Source organism: Bos indicus, chromosome 11 (assembly GCF_029378745.1).
Source record: "Bos indicus isolate NIAB-ARS_2022 breed Sahiwal x Tharparkar chromosome 11, NIAB-ARS_B.indTharparkar_mat_pri_1.0, whole genome shotgun sequence".
Lineage (NCBI taxonomy): Eukaryota > Metazoa > Chordata > Mammalia > Artiodactyla > Bovidae > Bos > Bos indicus.
Window position 1 is genome coordinate 86,224,288 of NC_091770.1, and position 18,293 is coordinate 86,242,580.

The window sequence follows — 18,293 nt, forward strand, 5'->3', positions numbered from 1 at the left end:
TGACATTTTTTTGTCAATTATGAAACACTAGATGTATTCAGCAAACACACATTATCTGATACATATAAGACAAAGTATTTCTGAAGAAGCTTTTGAAAATGCATACTGTTTATGTTTCTCTCAAACTTGAAACCCTTTAGTAGATTTCTATCACTTACTAAATAAAGTTGGAACTCCTTACCTAGTTACCTGAAGCCTCCTCTTAAGGTGATATAATCCCTACCTAGTGTTTCGCCTTCATTCTCTATCATTTGTTCTCTTGTACCTTGTGTTTCAGAGGTCTTAAATAGTTTCTTTTATACCCATGGTATTTCGTGATTCCTGGCTTTTTTATAAGGTTGGTGCAAAAGCAATTGCCATTTTGTTTTGTTGAACTTTGCCAGTTGATACTGGAATACATAAATAAATGTGGTTGTGTTATACATCATTTTAATGCTCATTTCTTGCTTTATGTATTTTTGCTAATGACTTATTACTAGCTGTGTATTTTATATTTATTTTAAACTATGGAAATGAAGTTAGACTAAAAGCAAATTCAAGTGATTTTCTTATTTGAGTTTAAAATGGGTTGTAAAGCAGTGGAGACAACTCATAACATCAACAACACATTTGGGCCAGGAGCTGCTAACAGACATACAGTGCAGTGATGGATATTTTGCAAAGGAGACAAGTGCCTTGAAGATGAGGAGCACAGTGGCCAGCCATTGGAAGTTGACAGTGACCAATTGAGAGCCATCATTGAAGCTGATCCAGTTTAACAACTACTACACAAGAAGTTGTCTAAGAACTTAATGTCAACTATTCTCCCATCGTTTGGCACTTGAAGCAAATTGGAAAGGTGAAAAGCTCGATAAATGTGTGCCTTGTAAGCTGACCACAAATCAGAAAAAATTGTCATTTTGAAGTGTCATCTCTTATTCTACACAACTGCAACGAACCATTTCTCAATCGGATTATGATGTGCAATGAAAAATGGATTTTGTACGACAATCAGCAATGACCACATCAGTCGTTGGACTGAGAAGAAGCTCCAGTGCACTTCCCAAGGCCAAACTTGCACCAAAAAAAAGGTTGTGCTCACTGTTTGGTGGTCTTCTGCCTGTCTGATCCACTAGAGCTTTCTGAATCCTGGTGAAACCATTGCATCTGAGAAGTATGCTCAGCAGACAAATGACATACACTGAAAACTGCAATACCCGCAGCCGGCATTGGTCAACAGAAAGGGCCCAGTTCTTCTCCACAACAGTGCCCAACTGCACGTCACACAACATGCTTCAAAAGTTGACAAATTGGACTGCGAAGTTTTGCCTCATCCACCGTATTCACCTGACCTCTGACAACTGACTACCACTTCTTCAAGCATCTCGAAACTTTTTGTAGGGAAAATGCTTCCACAACCAGCAGGAGGCAGGAAATGCTTTCCAAGAGATCACTGATTCACAAGGCATGCATTTTTACGCTGCAGGAATAAACAAACTTAATTCTCACTGGCAAAAATGTATTGATTATAATGCTTTCTATTTTGATTAATAAAGATATGTTTGAGCCTAGTTATGATGCTTTAAAATTCATGATCCAAAACTGCAGTTACATTTACACCAATCTAATACATGCTATTAAACTGTACTGTACTGTACTGTAATACCCTGTACTTGGCAAGTTCCTACTCACACTTTGAAACTCAGTTCAAAGTTTGCTTATCTTGTGAAGTCTTTTTAAGTTGGCTCCTCTAGCTTTTTAACATGTATCCTCTGGGGAGCATTTTCTTTTCTTTTTCTTTCTTTGTACTGTAAGTTATTGAACACTATTTTGTATTTTCTGTGTCCCAGCCCTGAAAACAAACACTTCTCGAAGAAGCTCTAATTCCTTTTATTCAAGAACGGTATTTAAAAATCAGTATTTGGGTGTTAGAAGTATTCATTGCTTTTGGAGTGTCATTACTTCTAGACCCTGTTAGTGGACATATGTATATTGTATATCCTATACTAACTCGTATGCACATACATGTTCATATTTAATTCTGTACTTACTAATCTGTATATGAAGTATATTAAAAATTATGAGTTCATATGATACTTCTGATTCTAGTTTTACACTTCTGATTCTAGTTTTACAGCACAGGATTCATTCTAGTCTTCCTCCTTTCTTTTTTGTATTTACTTTTTTTGGATAGTGAGAAACCTGGCTCTCATTAAACCTGGCTCTCATTATATACACTACAACTGTTTTCCAAGGTAACCTAGGTCAGTTCTTTTCCTCTCTACCTTCTTTGGTGTGGTTATGTTATTAATTTATGAAACAGGTCCATTTCTTACTGTTTGTGTTCCATTTAGAATTGTCCCACATCCGGTTGATTTTAATTATTTTTTGGGTATGTGAAGCATTCCTCTGGTTTAAGAGTCAGAACTGTAACAAATTACATCCTTAGAGAAGGATCACCCCCTCCTTATCCCACCACCCCATTCCTGTACTGTACTTGTTTCTTTCTACCCTTTTCCCACTCACCCCCTGTAGGTAAACCAGTCTCTTAGTTTGTGGTTTGTTCTTCCTGTATTTCTTTAGAAGAGAATCAGATTTGTCATAAATGTAAAGTTTATGGGATTTGAGAACTTGCCCACGAGATAGTTTTTAAGTGCATGTGTGCTTAGTCGCTTCACACATGTCCAGCTCTTTGCAACACCGTGGACTGTAGCCCATCAGGCTCCTCTGTCCATGGGATTTCCCAGGCAAGAATACCGGAGTGGGTAGTCATTTCCTACTCCAATATCTTCCCGATCCAGGGATCTAACTTGCCTTTGTGTTGACAGGTGGGTTCTTTACCACTAGTGCCACCATCTTTCCCAAATGTTTATTAAAGAAAAACTTTTTTAACCATCAATATGCTTGCCAAAGATGGTGGTTAAAATATTAAATTTTTGAAAACAGGGTACCAGTAACATAGTTCACTGTGTAAAAATTATTTAGTCCTACCAGAGTGTTTCTTTTCTACAAATAAGCAGTTATTCAAACTGATCTCCATCTTTCCTTTTCCAGCTTCATCATGTGAAGTTTTACATTTAGCTAATTTGGACTTTACTGCATTTCTTGAACTTGATATAAAGTCATTCTTGTCCCTTTGTTTTTGCTTGTTTTTTTCTAAGCTGCCATGCCAACTCTCATTCCTTTGAAGCCTAACTTGTCGCCAGTTCTTTTCTTATCCTTTTCTCTTCTTCCTCTGAACCTTTGAATGCTAAACAATTTTTCTTTTAGTGGCACTTTTGTGTCTGACCAGTTTTTAGCTATTGAAGTGTCGAGATTCATTTTTTGGAAGTCTAACTAACATGGATACATGTGAAATGAAGAGATTTTATTTAGTAAGTCTTTATGAATTTTTCCTTCAGTAGAAGTCAAATATAAGGTAGTTAATGGTAAAAATTAATTTTATGTCCTGCTTTTTGTAGTCAGGCACTGTCGTCTTCATTTTTTATCCTAAATAGTAACCCATGCAGAGTATTGCCATCATAATTTGCTCAATTATTTCCAAATTTTTTATTTTATTTATGTTCAACTCAAATGACCTCTGTTTGCTGTATACTTGGGAAAATAAAGTCATTGAGTTATTTTTGCTGATTTTTGAGGAATGAAAAGATTGCTTTTGAAGTTAATTTCCCATATATAATGTTTTATTGCATTTAAATAAAAACATTTATGTAAGTCATGTTTATAAAATACACTGAACTTCTTTTTTCCAAGGTGGTCATAGTACTTAGTAGTTTGCTAGTTTATATAGTTTATATTTATATAGGAATGTAGGTGAGACACTTTTTTAATTAGGTAGATAGAGAAAATGAAGGGCATTTAACTTAATCTGTGAAGTTTTTACATGTTTATACATAGCTGGAAGTAAACAGCACCACGCTACTATATACTGTTGTGATTTAATCTTGCAGCATATACAGACAGACAGACAGACACACACACACACATACATGCTATAAAATAAACACACACATAGGTGTTATCTACAGTGGTTCTTGTCAGAAAGACATCAGATAGGGATTATCTTATTACCCACGGAAACTAAACACAGAAAAGAGTGTTTTTATAATTTTGCCAAATACCTTGATGCCACAGCTCCACATTTCTAAACATGCAGCTTGGAGGTATAGCTTTCAAACAATTAAGATCTTTTGATTTAAACAGTTGGTCTATTTCTTCCATTTTTTTCTTGGTATAATAGGAACCATTTCTTTATCCAGCCTCCAAAGCTGGGGCCTTTGCAGTTTTAATCACTGCAGTTTCTTTGGAAATATTAAAGCTTCCTTTCATAATTCTTTTCTTTTCCCCAGGTCAGGTGCATTAAGACCACATTTTGTACTTCTCTTGTTAACTCCTTAATAATGTAAGAAAGAGAAGATGTTGATTTGCATGGAATTCCCATGAAGTTAACCACCTTTTCCTTCTTTCATTGATGAAGCCTCTAATATTTTAGAGCTGGAAAATTATCACTCATCTCCCATAATCCAGACATTTTTATGTATTTCATAATGCGTCTATCCTCTGTCCTCCCAAAACCATGTCAGCAGTGAAGGTCTGTTGGTAGCAGTGGGTAGTCACTGTATTAATAATAATAAATGGATTAGTTTTGCTTATATGTGTGTGTGTTTACTCACATTTTATATACATCTTTTTTCCTTTCTCTGCACTTTACCTAGACAGGCATGGTGCATTGTGATACAGCAGTTGGAACACCCGATTATATATCACCCGAGGTCCTGAAATCACAAGGGGGTGATGGTTACTATGGGCGAGAATGTGATTGGTGGTCCGTGGGTGTTTTCCTTTTTGAAATGCTGGTGGGTAAGTAAACTGGGATTGTTTTTTAAAACCTATCTCACAACACTTAAGTTCTAAGTCAAGAATGTGAGACTATAAAAAAATTTAATTGCTTGTGTTCTAAGGAGAAAGTAGAATTTCTTTAAACCTTTGAATTGATAGCATCTAATGTGACAGATTGTTGATTAGAAAATTAAAATGAAACCTCATGCTGGTACAATAATTGAGTAGAATATGAAAGGAATTGAAAGTTTACTGCTAGGAAGTATTCTTTCCATAGACCTTTTTGATTAAGAAAATACTAGAACAAGCAAATTTACAGCTGCAGTGGGCCTTCATTCTAAGATTTTCTTAATCAGTAGTATTTTGTTGTAAATAAGGAACTGAAAATAATTCAGTTTATGTAATTATATAATTAGTTTTTGTAAACTATGTTTCTTATATTTGCTACTTGTATATATATTTGGTTTGTAATTCCAGTCAAATATGGTTATTGACCATTTGACTATCAAGATAAATATATTCTATAATAGTGTTTCAATCTCAGAAAACTCAGAGACAAGTTAAATAATTTCTTTTACTTTGGCCACATCAAAATTTGAAATGCTCACGTATTTCAAAACTTTTCTTTACACCATAGATTTCATTTTTAAGATTTCTTCTTCCTGAGTACTAGAGTCACAAAAATGTCTTCTGGCCAAGGAAACCAGTGGCTTTAGGGTAAGGGGTGAAAGTGAAAGTGGCTCAGCTGTATTCAACTCTTTGAGACTCCATGGACTATACAGTCCATGGAATTCTCCAAGCCAGAATACTGGAATGGGTACCCTTTCCCTTCCCCAGGGGATCTTCCCAACTCAGGGATCAAACCCAGGTCTCCCACATTGCAGGCGGATTCTTTACCAGCTGAACCACAAGGGAAACCCAAGAATACTGGAGTGGGTAGCCTGTCCCTTCTCCAGCAGATGTTGGCGACCCAGGAATCAAACCAGTGTCTCCTGCATTGCAGGCGGATTCTTTACCAACTGAGCTATGAGGGCAGCCCAGGGGAGATGTAGCAAAATCTACTTTATGAGGCAAATGTGTTAAGGCAAATAACATCATAAGAATTTAGAGTGAATTAATGTTAGAACTTGGAGAATTTCTTTTCTGTGACTCTGAAAGAAATTGGTAGTGGAAATCTGTAAAATCTGTATAATGATTGAATGTGGCTATTGCTTAAAAAAAAAGATCTCAGTACAAAATTAGGTAACCCTTGGTCCTAGAACTTTTTGTAGTTAAAATGCCTTCTCTTAATGACCATATGTGTACGTGTAGTGTTGACCTTACTGTGCTAAGTCTCATGTCCTACTGTGACTTGCTTTGTTCTGGGCCTTTGTCATTGCAAATTGTTCTGGGTCTCTTTGTACACACTGTATTCTCTTAGGTATCTGTCTGTTCTCCCCATGTCTAGGCCCTGTCTGATGGTTTATTAGGTGTGTCTTGTAGTATTTTGAAAGTGGAATATATTCCATCATTTGCCTAGACTCTCCCAGAGTTTTAAAAAATAATATACTTTGGAGGAAGTCACCTGGGTTATTTGAAGAGACCATTTATACACCTGCTACCGTTTTCAGCTCTGAGAGCTGAATGAGTTTGAATGGCACTGATTTGCAGTGTTCTGAGCATACTGTGTGCTCACTCATCAGGTTGGTTGGCACTAGACTTCACTTCAAAGAGTCTACTGCAGTTAAAAATCACACTAGAAAAATCTTGAATTCAAAACTCTCCTCTACTACCCTTGGAAAACAAAAACTATCTGAGGACTTCTTTTTGACTGATTTGGGGAAGTCTGGTTTGTACTAAGGTGATTTGAAGCACACTGGCAGGGCCTTTAACTCTTAGACTTTAAGTACTGGCCAAAATGATGCTGTGAACTTTTTTGAAAGTCTTTACACTTGTTTCAGTGCCTCTTTATCACAGTCATCAATTGGCAGGAACACTGTATTTGGAGACTGATTCTGCCATTTTCAGCTCTAGCTGTGTGTCCTCGTAGGCAAATCACATGTCATCTCTCCGGGCCTGGCTTCCTTGTATGTAAAATAATGAGGCTGATCTGACTCTTAGAGCTGCATTGTCCAGGCTGTTGTGATGAAAGTGGCTTATGTCTGCACTGTTTAGTATGGTGGGGACCTGCCATGTTGGGCTTTTGAAATACGGCTAATGTGACTAGGGAAATGGATTTTTTATTTTATTTCATTTTAATTAATTTAAAGTGCCACTTATGGTTGGTGACTACTGTATTGTATAACAAAAGGTTTGCTTTAGCTGAAGCATTAAAAGGCTCTAACTGATCTGATTGCACTTAGTAATCTTTTAAGTTATCCAGTACATTAATTTTTTTCTCATTATGTATTACCCAACACATTGTACAATTAGTATTGATTTTATTTTGATCTTAAAAATTATTGGCTTATTGATATGGTTAAAATTTAAATATATTCTTGGTGTGTGCATGTTTGTTTTGACTGAGATTCCTGTCCCATAGACATTTCCTTCTTACATGCATGTGATAAATCTAAACTTAACGTATTTAAATATTAGGTAAAAAATGTTTAATTTGCATTCTCTGTTACACTCTGTGTCTTCTTTCTTGGTACTTTAGGGGATACTCCATTTTATGCAGATTCACTTGTAGGAACATATAGCAAAATTATGGATCATAAAAACTCACTATGTTTCCCTGAAGATGCAGAAATTTCTAAACATGCGAAGAATCTCATCTGTGCCTTCTTAACAGATAGGTAATATACATTAAATTTCTTTATAGAGATTTCTTTGTAGAGAATCCTTTTAGCTTTGTAGAAGTGAAAGCTTACTGAGCTCTTATATATACACATATAAAATCAATCTTTTTATCCAACTCGCATTGAATTCTGGTTTAGCCTTTTCCTACTGCTTAGCCTGGAATTGGGTTACTGTTGTCATTTTGTATGTGCATCCTGATGGTAATCCAACTCTGATCTTAACTCTCATATCTAAAAAGAAAACTTGGTAAAATAATGCATCTGAGAGAAAAGAAAACTTCTGTATTTTTCACATTTTATCCTTTAAAATGATTGAGCCATATTGCTCTTGACTGTACAACTTTTGAGAGAAGAACATTTTGTGCAGATAAATACTCAAAAGTTAATAATCTTAAAAACTGTGTTTGACTTTGCAGTGCCTCCTTCCCAGCCCCTTTTAATTTGCATTTGAATATGAGCAAGCCCATCCTGAAAATTCTATATTTCTTTTTTTTTTTTTTTCTCTATATTTCTTAAAATAGATGAACATTATTGTGAAAACCTGCCTTAAAAAAGAGAAGCCTGGAAAGCTCCTTGAAGTGTCTCCCTTGCCCTGTCTATTCTTTTCTGGTTTCCCAACTTTACGTTTGTGATATGAGTCATCCTGTCAAAGGGCCAGTGCGTACACGTGGGTGCTTTCACTTTGGACCAGACTGAACTCATTAGCTTTATGATTTTAGGGAAATTATTTTACTTTCTGGCGAAATAATTTTACTCATTCTAAATATGATGGGATCAGATTTAGGTGATAACTGAGGACATTTCTTGCTCTGTGATGCTATCTTCCTGAGCACGCCTTACTGTTTGTTTGCCAGTTGCTGTTACAAGCAGTACTATAGTGACCATTCTCATACATTTCTCTTTTAATACTTTTTGTGGGATAAACTCTTAAAGATGGATTTCTGGGCTATACATTCTAAAATTGACCTACTTGAGTTGCAAATTTGACCCCCAGAAATGTCACATGGGGTTTATTTCCATTATTAAGAATTGTTTCCCTCATTTTTGTCAAACTAAGTACTATGAATTGTTTATTTTTCCATACAAAGCAGAAAATTATATTTTTACTCATTGTTTTAATCTTTTTCATTTATTTATCAATCATTTGTAAAATAAAGCTTTGTTAATTACATAATTAATGAACAATTCATGGTGATAAACTCAAAATAAATTTTATATAATGTTTGCTTTGAGGACCAGGTGGAGTTGATAGGAATGATTATAATTTGTGCTGAAAGATAAAATATAAAACAGGATATATAGCATGTGTTCATGAAAGACTAGCCTTAGTGATTTATGGTCAGTGGTAGTTGCAATCTAAAGAATGATTGTAGGTGGAGAAAAGATAGTTTGAGAAGAATTTAATGCCATTAGTGTGGCTAGGGGCACTTCCTTCTATAAACTTTACAGGTTTTCTTGTTTATGTTAAACATAGCTCCAGGGGCATAATTGCTTATTATTTCCACATAGTCTTCACTGAAGACTCAAAGTCAAAGAATGAAATTATTAGCAACATTTTTCTTGTATTCAGATTGACAGTTTTAATATAAATGCAATACATATTTATATTTAACTTACATTTAATATAGATGTAGATCTATCCAGAGTGAATATGGATAGCTTTAAGCACAATATGTGAGTTCTTTTTAAGAAGAGGGGAGGATTTTTTTTAATAACATTTTTATTATAGAGGTTTTAAAAAAATTCTTCTGTGCCAGAAGTTAGATCTCCATTCATTTTATGCCCTAAAATTGGTCATATGATTTTGGCACATGCCAGTGACTTTTTTAATTGAAAGCCTCCTGTACTTTCATTTGATGCAAAGTGCAAGTAGAAACATAATTTCTTTTCCATGATATTCATTATTTAGAGAGATCACATGCTGTAAAATTAGATTGCTTATTTTTGAGGAGTATTTAAGCTGAAGCTTTTCAATTTTTTTAAACTCATTTCTGATCCTCATTGAGATGAGTATTTTTGTATTTTTATAATCTTACTTTTTATAATAGAATGTTTAACTGCATTATTTAGGGAGGTACGCCTTGGAAGAAACGGGGTAGAAGAAATCAAACAACATCCTTTCTTTAAGAATGATCAGTGGAATTGGGATAACATAAGAGAGAGTAAGTCAATAAATTTAAATATTTCCATTTCATCACATTTTAAATCTCATAAATTGAATCCTCTTCTGATTTAAAAAGCGTGTCTGATACTCTTAATAGTAATTTTTAAGTTGAGAGGTTGTATTTCAATTCATTTTGAATCTGTGTAACTAAATCTTAAATCAGTATCTTAGCAAACTAGTATGTCTTTATTTCCCATTGCTTTTATGATAAACATTATAGGTTTCTTAATTTGCCAAGCTAAGTTTTATGGATCTCAATAATTTTCAGAATTGGGGAAATATAATTCTTTAATTCATATGTTTGAATTAATAAATCAATAATTAGTTACTTATGGAGAGTACTCTGGTGAATACCAGGGTAAGCATAGTAGTTCATTTAAACTGCATGTATATTTACATTAATTCATTTTAAGAGTAAGAAATATTTCTACTTAAAGATGTAGTAGAAAATTTCTGAAAACTAAAGAATGTATATGCAAGTTATTGCTGTTTAGAAGTTTAATACCTAGAATAATATCATACTGCCTTGCATAGATTAATTCATCTATGTTTAAAACCAATCTAATATAATGATAAAACACAGAATAAAACACAGAATTTCAGTTCTTCGAAATGATAAAATAGTAAATCTGTCATTGAAATTTTCTATAGTAAATCATGACAATATAGTATTGTTTGCTAATCAAATATCAATATATAATGTATTAATATTTATATAGTGTGCTAATATCAATATAACATTAATAATCTATAATAACTAATATAAAACATAACAGGGGTGGTTTCTGTCTTTTTAAATCATATATATTATTATTAAACAATGTTTCTTTTCTTTTAATAGCTGCAGCTCCTGTGGTACCTGAACTCAGCAGTGACATAGACAGCAGCAATTTTGATGACATTGAAGATGATAAAGGAGATGTAGAAACCTTCCCAATTCCCAAGGCTTTTGTGGGAAATCAGCTACCTTTTATAGGATTTACCTACTACAGAGAAAATTTGTATGTGATTTGTTATATTTTTATTGTTTTCAACATCTAGCTGTAAAGAGTTGTCTTACTTCAGGACTCTGAATTATAGAAGATAAAGAGTTAATTTGTTTCAAATTGAGATTTTTTTCAAAGAATATTATATATAATATTCATTTAAAAATGAATGTAAGGCAGTGTTGTGTGTTTGAAAACCGAACACCTGCTTTTGAGGGAGTCTGTCAACTATTTAGGGACATAGGAGAATTATATAGTCATAATGAAGGGTAGAATGTGATACGAGCCTTAAGAAAGGTACCAAGAAGATCTGAGAATCATAATTCTTCTAATTTCAGAAGAAAAATAAAAGTCACATCTCTTTGGAGCTAGTGTAGGGGGGAGTCAGGTAAGACCTCAAGAAAGAGAGAGCATTTTAACCAAGTCTAAAGATAAAAAAGGGTATTGAGTAGCTGAGATGTAGGCAGGTTAGGTGAATGTGGTGGGGAGGTGATTGTGGAAGCACAACTTTGAAATTTAAGCATACACTGGGAGCAGAGCAATATAGTCCAGTAGGTTTCAAACATGGTATATATCACTGTATTATAACCATTTGGAGAATTTATTGGAACTGTTATTTTCTTGCCTGTAATACCTTCATCTAGTGCAGAGCCTGGCATAAGATCATTCAATAAATATTGCTCAACTGGAGTGAGTATTGGGTATAAGCTTAGAAAATAGACTGGAGTTAGAGTGTGAGGGAAGCATAATGGAACAGATGATTGTTGTGTATTGTGCTAAGGGACTTTTTACTTTGACAGGAAGTAAAAAGCTGCTGAAAACTGTTAAGTAGTTAAATGAAGTATTAAAGACATTTGAAAAGTTTTTGATACTTCCATGTTTGTAGTGGTTGGGGCGATCAACTGTTATGGTTTGCCCAGGACCGAGAGGTTTCCAAGGATGTGCTATGGGACTGTCATGTTAAAATTAGGAAAATCAGTGCAAACCAAGATGAGTTGTTTATCCTGTTAAAGATAAGGTTCTGAAAACTGCTGCAATACTGACAAAAGTGAAGACATCAGTGCAGGAGAAATCCAGGCATGTTCATAAACAGCAAGGAACGACCCAGTTAAGAGAGAAACTGACAGTTAAGTAGAAGTGATGATTTATGTATTAAGACCAGGAGATCAGAGATGTTGTATTTGAAAAAGAGCAGAGATGTCTTCTTTCAGAATATTTCTAGAAAAGAAGAATAAAATAGGAACTCAAAATGAGGTGAAGAGGAGGAAAAATATGGTTCTGTTTAGTGACTCCAGTCTCAACTATGTTAAAGACTAGAACATTGGCTTAAGAGTGAGAAGCAAGAAATACCATTTTAAATTATTGAAAATGGTATAAATGTCAAGAGGGGGAAATAGTACTTAACTTAAAATATGTTGAAAGTGAAAAGAAGGAGAATTTAATTCGGAGGATAACTTGATATCAGAAAATGAGTTAAAATGGCATGCAAAAGAACTTCCTGCCTTTCCTTCTAGGCTACTAAGTGACTCTCCATCTTGTAAAGAAAATGACTCAATTCAATCAAGGAAGAATGAAGTATGTATAAATTTTTACTACTCTATTTTAATCACATGTTCAAATACTTTAGTAATATCCATGTATTTTAAAAGTTCACTTGATGTTACTTTTAGATGGCCTTCCTTGTTGCAATCCAGTTCAGTATAACACTGAAGTGATTCATTTATTTGCCGAGTATTATGGTATGAGATCCAGTGCCTAGTAAAAAGATGAGTTACATGACTTTAGGCTTAGTTTCATTACAAAAGTGATAGAATATGTTTATAAACAGCTGTATTTCCTACCAATTAGAAAATTTTATGATCTTAGCACTATATATGAGTATAGATAGTAAGCTATAAGAATACAGAAATAGCAGATGGATTTAAATTTTGAGTATTTAGCAATGAATTGATATAAAGGATAGTTTTATCAAGATGTTACAGTATTTTATGACCTCCATACAAAGCTAAATCATGTAGACACATAAATGAGAATGCTAAATATTTTTCTCTTCAACTTATAAAAACTAAAAAAAAAACTAAAAAATTGAGTAATTTTGATACAATTTGTGTTTTAGGAATTTTACAAAGCATAGCAAGCATTTTAATTTTTTGTTGTTGTTTTGTTTTGTTTTAAATAGGAGAGTCAAGAGGTATGTTGATGTCAAATATGTTGAAAAACAGGAAAAATCTCATCACTCTAGCGAAGTTTTGATATAACCATATTCCATCTAGTATTTGGAGTACTACACCTACCCAAGAGAGAAGTTCCCAACCTTTTTTTCTGCCAAGTATTCTTTTCGTTATTGCTCCTATGGATCTGTTGTTTAAAATATATATTATGTACTTTTCTTGGTTTTGTTTATTAAGGATATGTAACTAGCAGCAAGAACTTTTGATTAACATGTGAAAACTAATCAGCATGTGATCGAGTTATACCAATGTAGTAGCAGCCAAAAGCTGCTGAACTTGACGAGTTCATTGGCCTATATTTCCTTACTAGGGAAATATACAGTTTTTCTTAAGATACATGAAATATTTAAGAAATCATGGAGAACCTAATCACTAGAAAAAATAGTGGAAAAAACATTGTCCATGGAAATCTAATAGGTCTTTGAGGGCACTGCCACTTATTAGCTGTGCTATCTTGGCTCAGTTGTTCACCTTTTTTGGATTTCTGTTTCTTCATCGAATAAATGCACTACTACCCATCTTTTTATGGCTTTTGTTAGGATTAATGACACAGTAAATGTAAAGTGCATGCCATTGTACCTAAAATACAAAAGGAACTCAAAAAGTTAAATCCTTTAGAAAGGCAGTAATGCTCCCAAAATAGATTCTTTAGTACTTTCTATAATTGTAGTTTTTTTAAAGACTGGTAAATTTGGCCTATAAGAAGATTTAAAGAATGGCAAGATGACTTGTTGGAGAAGGAAATGGCAACCCACTCCAGTGTTCTTGCCTGGAGAATCCCAAGGATGGGGCAGCCTGGTGGGCTGCTGTCTATGGGGTCGCACAGAGTCAGACAAGACTGAAGCGACTTAGCAGCAGCAAGATGACTTGTAATTAATTAGCCATCATTAATCCAAAAGAGTTGTTGATGATAAACTTTTCACAGTATTGTGCCTGGCACAGTATAGGAAATTATAAAGAGGTTTTGTGTGTGTGTGTGTGTGTGTGTGTGCGCACGCCTTTTTTCGAGGTAAAATTGATCAGTTCAGTCGCACAGTCGTGTCCAACTCTTTGCGACCCCATGAACTGCAGCACACCAGGCTTCCCTGTCCAATACCAACTCCCGGAGCTTGCTCAAACTCATGTCCATCAAGTTGGTGATGCAATCCAACCATCTCATCCTCTGTCATCCCCTTTTCCTCCTGCCTTCAATCTTCCCAACATCAGGCTCTTTTCCAGTGAGTCAACTCTTCGCATCAGGTGGCCAAAGGTTTGGAGCTACAGCTTCAGCATCAGTCCTTCCAATGAACACCCAGGACTATCTCCTTTAGGATTGACTGGTTGGATCTCCTTGCAGTCCAAGGGACTCTCAAGAGTCTTCTCCAACACTACAGTTCAAAAGCATCAATTCTTCGGCACTTGGCTTTCTTTATAGTCCAACTCTCACATCCATACATGACTACTGGAAAAACCATAGGTTTGACTAGATGGACCTTTGTTGGCAAAGTAATGTCTCTGCTTTTAATATGCTATCTAGGGTAGTCACAGCTTTTCTTCCAAGGAGCAAGCGTCTTTTAATTTCATGGCTGCAGTCACCATCTGCAGTGATTTTGGAGCCCAAGAAAATTAAGTCTGTCACTGTTTCCCCAATATTTGCCATGAAGTGATGGGACTGGATGCCATGATCTTAGTTTTTTGAATGTTGAGTTTAAGCCAGTTTTTTCACTCTTCTCTTTCACTTTCATCGAGAGGCTGTTTAGTTCCTTTTCACTTTCTGCCATTAGGGTGATATCATCTTCATATCTGAGGTTAATGATATTTCTCCTGGAAATCTTGATTCCAGCTTGTGCTTCATCCAGCCCAGCATTTCACATGGTGTACTCTGTATATAAGTAAAATAAGCAGAGTGACAATATACAGCCTTGACATACTCCTTTCCCTATTTGGAACCAGTCCGTTGTTCCAAGTCCAGTTCTAACTGTTGCTTCTTGACCTGCATACAGATTTCTCAGGAGCAGGTCAGGTGGTCTGGTATTCCATCTCTTTAAGACTTTCCTACAAACAAACTGACTGTGTGATCCACACAGTCAAAGGCTTTGGCATAGTCAATAAAGCAGAAGTAGATATTTTCCTGGAACTCTCTTGCTTTTTCGATGATCCAATGGATGTTGGCAATTTGATCTCTGGTTCCTCTGCCTTTTTTAAATCCAGCTTGAACATCTGGAAGTTCATGGTTCACGTACTGTTCAAGCCTGGCTTGGAGAATTTTGAGCATTACTTTGCTAGCGTGTGAGATGAGTGCAATTGTGTGGTAGTTTGAGCATTCTTTGGCACTGCCTTTCTTTGGGATTGGAATGAAAACTGATCCTTTCTAGTCCTGTGGCCACTGCTGAATTTCCCAAATTTGCTGGCGTATTGAGTGCAGCGCTTTCACAGCATCATCTTTTAGGATTTGAAATAGCCTAACTGGAATTCCATCATCTCCACTAGCTTTGTTTGTAGTGATGCTTCCTAAGGCCCACTTGACTTTGCATTCCAGGACGTCTGTCTGGCTCTAGGTGAGTGATCACACCGTCATGGTTATCTGGGTCATGAAGATCTTTTTTGTACAGTTCTTCTGAGTATTCTTGCCACCTCTTCTTAATATCTTCTGCTTCTGTTAGGTCCATAACGTTTCTGTCCTTTATTGTGCCCATCTTTGCATGAAATGTTCCCTTGGAATCTCTAATTTTCTTGAAGAGATCTCTAGTCTTTCCCGTTCTGTTGTTTTCCTATTTCTTTGCATTGATCACTTAGGAAGGCTTTCTTGTCTCTCCTTGCTATTCTTTGCAAATCTCCATTCAGATGGATATATCTTTCCTTTTCTGCTTTGCCTTTACCTTTTGATACTGATATGTAACATTTTGAAATTGATATGTAACAGTATATAAGTTTCAAGTATACAACATTATGATTTTACTTCTGTGCTCATTGCAAAGTGATCATTAAGAGTGTAATAATCAACCATCACCATACACTTGACCCCATTCACTCATTTCATATACCCCAGCCTCCTTTTCCTCTGGTAATGACCAGTCTGTTCTGTCTTAGGAGTTTGTTTTTGTTTTGTTTATTTTTTCCCTTTTTTTGGTTTGTTTCCATATGAGTGATACCATATGATTTTTGTCTTTCACTTTCTGACTTGCATTCTAGGTTCATCCCTCAAGGTTCATCCATGTTGCAAATAGCTAGATTTCACTTTTTCCCTTTTTTTTTTTAATGGCTGAGTGGTTCCTAGTCTGTATATATATATCACGTCTTATTCATCCATTTATCTTCCAGTGGATACTTAGGTTGTTTCTATATCTTAGGTGCATATATCTTTTTGAATTAGTGTTTTTATATTCTTCAGATAAAAACCCATAAGTGGAATAGCTGGATTATATGGTAATTCTGTCTACACTAGTTTTCATTCCCATCAACAGTGCATGAAGGTTCCCTTTTCTCTACATGCTCTCCAGTATTTGATATTTTTGTCTTTTTGATGATAGCCATTCTAACAGGTGTAAGGTGATACTTCATTGTGATTTTCATTCATTTCCCTAATAATTAATGATATTAAACATATTTTCTTAGATCTGTTGGCTATCTGCATGCTTTCTTTGGGAAAACTGAAAGAAATTTTATTCTTATTTCTAAGAAAAGTAATATATTTTTGAGCATATTCAGTCAAATATTCCAAATATTTGTTTCAGACGTAGACCTTTTATCTTTATCTTATTAGCACAAATGATAACAATATTTTCATATAAATAATCTACAGAAGAACAGTGAAGGATATCAATTTTTTTTTAGTTTATTGATAATAAGTAACTTGCTATCATAGAAGAATTCTGCCAAGATTGGAGCTTCTCATTCTTATGTTTACATAGTGTGTTCATGTATACATATGTGCTGTGATATAAAGCAAGAGATGGAGGATTTTTTCTGTCAATAAAAATCACGTTAAGAAGGTACACATGCTGTACCTATATTAAAGTCGAAAGAAAGGAGAAGAAAATTATCATTGTTTTCTTTAAGCCTCTTGCCTTTTAAATGTGATCACACTTTATCGTTTTTTATTTTCTGACAGATTCAGAAAAAACTGTACACATTAGAAGAACACCTTAGCACTGAGATTCAGGCCAAAGAGGAACTAGAACAGAAGTGCAAGTATGTTCTGTGAATAATTAAATGTTATATTTTAAAATGTAAATTTAAACATTTTACTAAAAAGAGCTACAAAGTAATTCTATGATTATTTTACAATTTATGGCAAATGTCTTTATTGTAAGAATTATTTTATGTACTGTTGCCTTTGAAATTCTTCAGGTCTGTTAATACTCGCTTAGAGAAAGTGGCAAAGGAGTTAGAAGAAGAGGTAAAGTTTCTCTATGCTTTATTTACATTTTTGTTTGTAAAAAATGTTGATGCTTGACTTTATTATAGAGTTCACTCAATACCATATTAATACAAATCTTGTTATATAGTAAAATATATGTTGTAGCATTGATGAGGACTGAGATTATAGAGTAAACCATGATAATAGGCTTCATTTTGTTATGTTTTTGCAAATGAATTAATTTAGTACGTGTAGATATTTCAAGGAAAAATAATTTCGGTCATATTAATGATATGGCTTAAAAATAGAAATTGACAGTTTTTTTTTATTATTCAGACCTGTAGTTTATATTAAGTAAAGGTGGTTCAAGGGTGATGAAATGTTACAGAAATTTTGGCTTAGAATAGTAAACAAAATACTTATGTTCTTGATTATTTAAGAATAATATGCTATTTTAAAAATATGGAAACCATTTGTTATTTTAACAAAATGGCTTTTCTTAGTTATTAGCTTTTTTAAAGGTCTCTTCTGTTTTATGTAACTGAAGTATTTTTTATTTTCATTTGATTTTTACACATACTTTCCTTTGATAATAACTTCAAGCATTATTTCAGATTACCTTAAGGAAAAATGTGGAATCAACATTAAGACAATTAGAAAGAGAAAAAGCACTTCTTCAGCACAAAAATGCAGAATATCAGCGGAAAGCTGATCATGAAGCAGACAAGAAGCGAAATTTGGAGAATGATGGTTTGTAGTATAGAATACTAAATACTTACTAAGAAAAAAAGTTTGTATGTGTGTGTTGTGTTGAAGCTTACTACTTAAATGCTTTTTATCATAGTTAACAGTTTAAAAGATCAGCTTGAAGATTTGAAAAAAAGAAATCAGAACTCTCAGATATCCACTGAGAAAGTGAATCAACTCCAGAGACAAGTAGGTTGATCCCAATTTATTTATAATAAGGATTTTGAA

The 18,293-nt window shown here is 34.3% G+C and overlaps 1 protein-coding gene across 8 annotated transcripts in view; it reads left to right on the forward strand.

The window, feature by feature from the left end:
• ROCK2 (Rho associated coiled-coil containing protein kinase 2) overlaps positions 1–18,293 on the forward strand; it is a 128,577-nt gene that overhangs the window by 70,854 nt on the left and 39,430 nt on the right. For 7 of the 8 annotated variants that reach the window (XR_011569398.1, XM_070799129.1, XM_070799126.1 and 4 more), the window contains 10 exons: positions 4,695–4,839; positions 7,457–7,595; positions 9,669–9,760; positions 10,604–10,763; positions 12,263–12,323; positions 12,928–12,939; positions 17,070–17,149; positions 17,309–17,357; positions 17,933–18,068; positions 18,163–18,254. Coding sequence is in view for 7 of the 8 variants with exons in the window: in XM_070799129.1 (XP_070655230.1) it covers positions 4,695–4,839; positions 7,457–7,595; positions 9,669–9,760; positions 10,604–10,763; positions 12,263–12,323; positions 12,928–12,939; positions 17,070–17,149; positions 17,309–17,357; positions 17,933–18,068; positions 18,163–18,254 (966 nt within the window). In the remaining variant the exon portion in view is untranslated. The remainder of the gene's footprint in view (positions 1–4,694; positions 4,840–7,456; positions 7,596–9,668; positions 9,761–10,603; positions 10,764–12,262; positions 12,324–12,927; positions 12,940–17,069; positions 17,150–17,308; positions 17,358–17,932; positions 18,069–18,162; positions 18,255–18,293) is intronic. The other variant, XM_070799128.1, reaches the window with a different exon arrangement.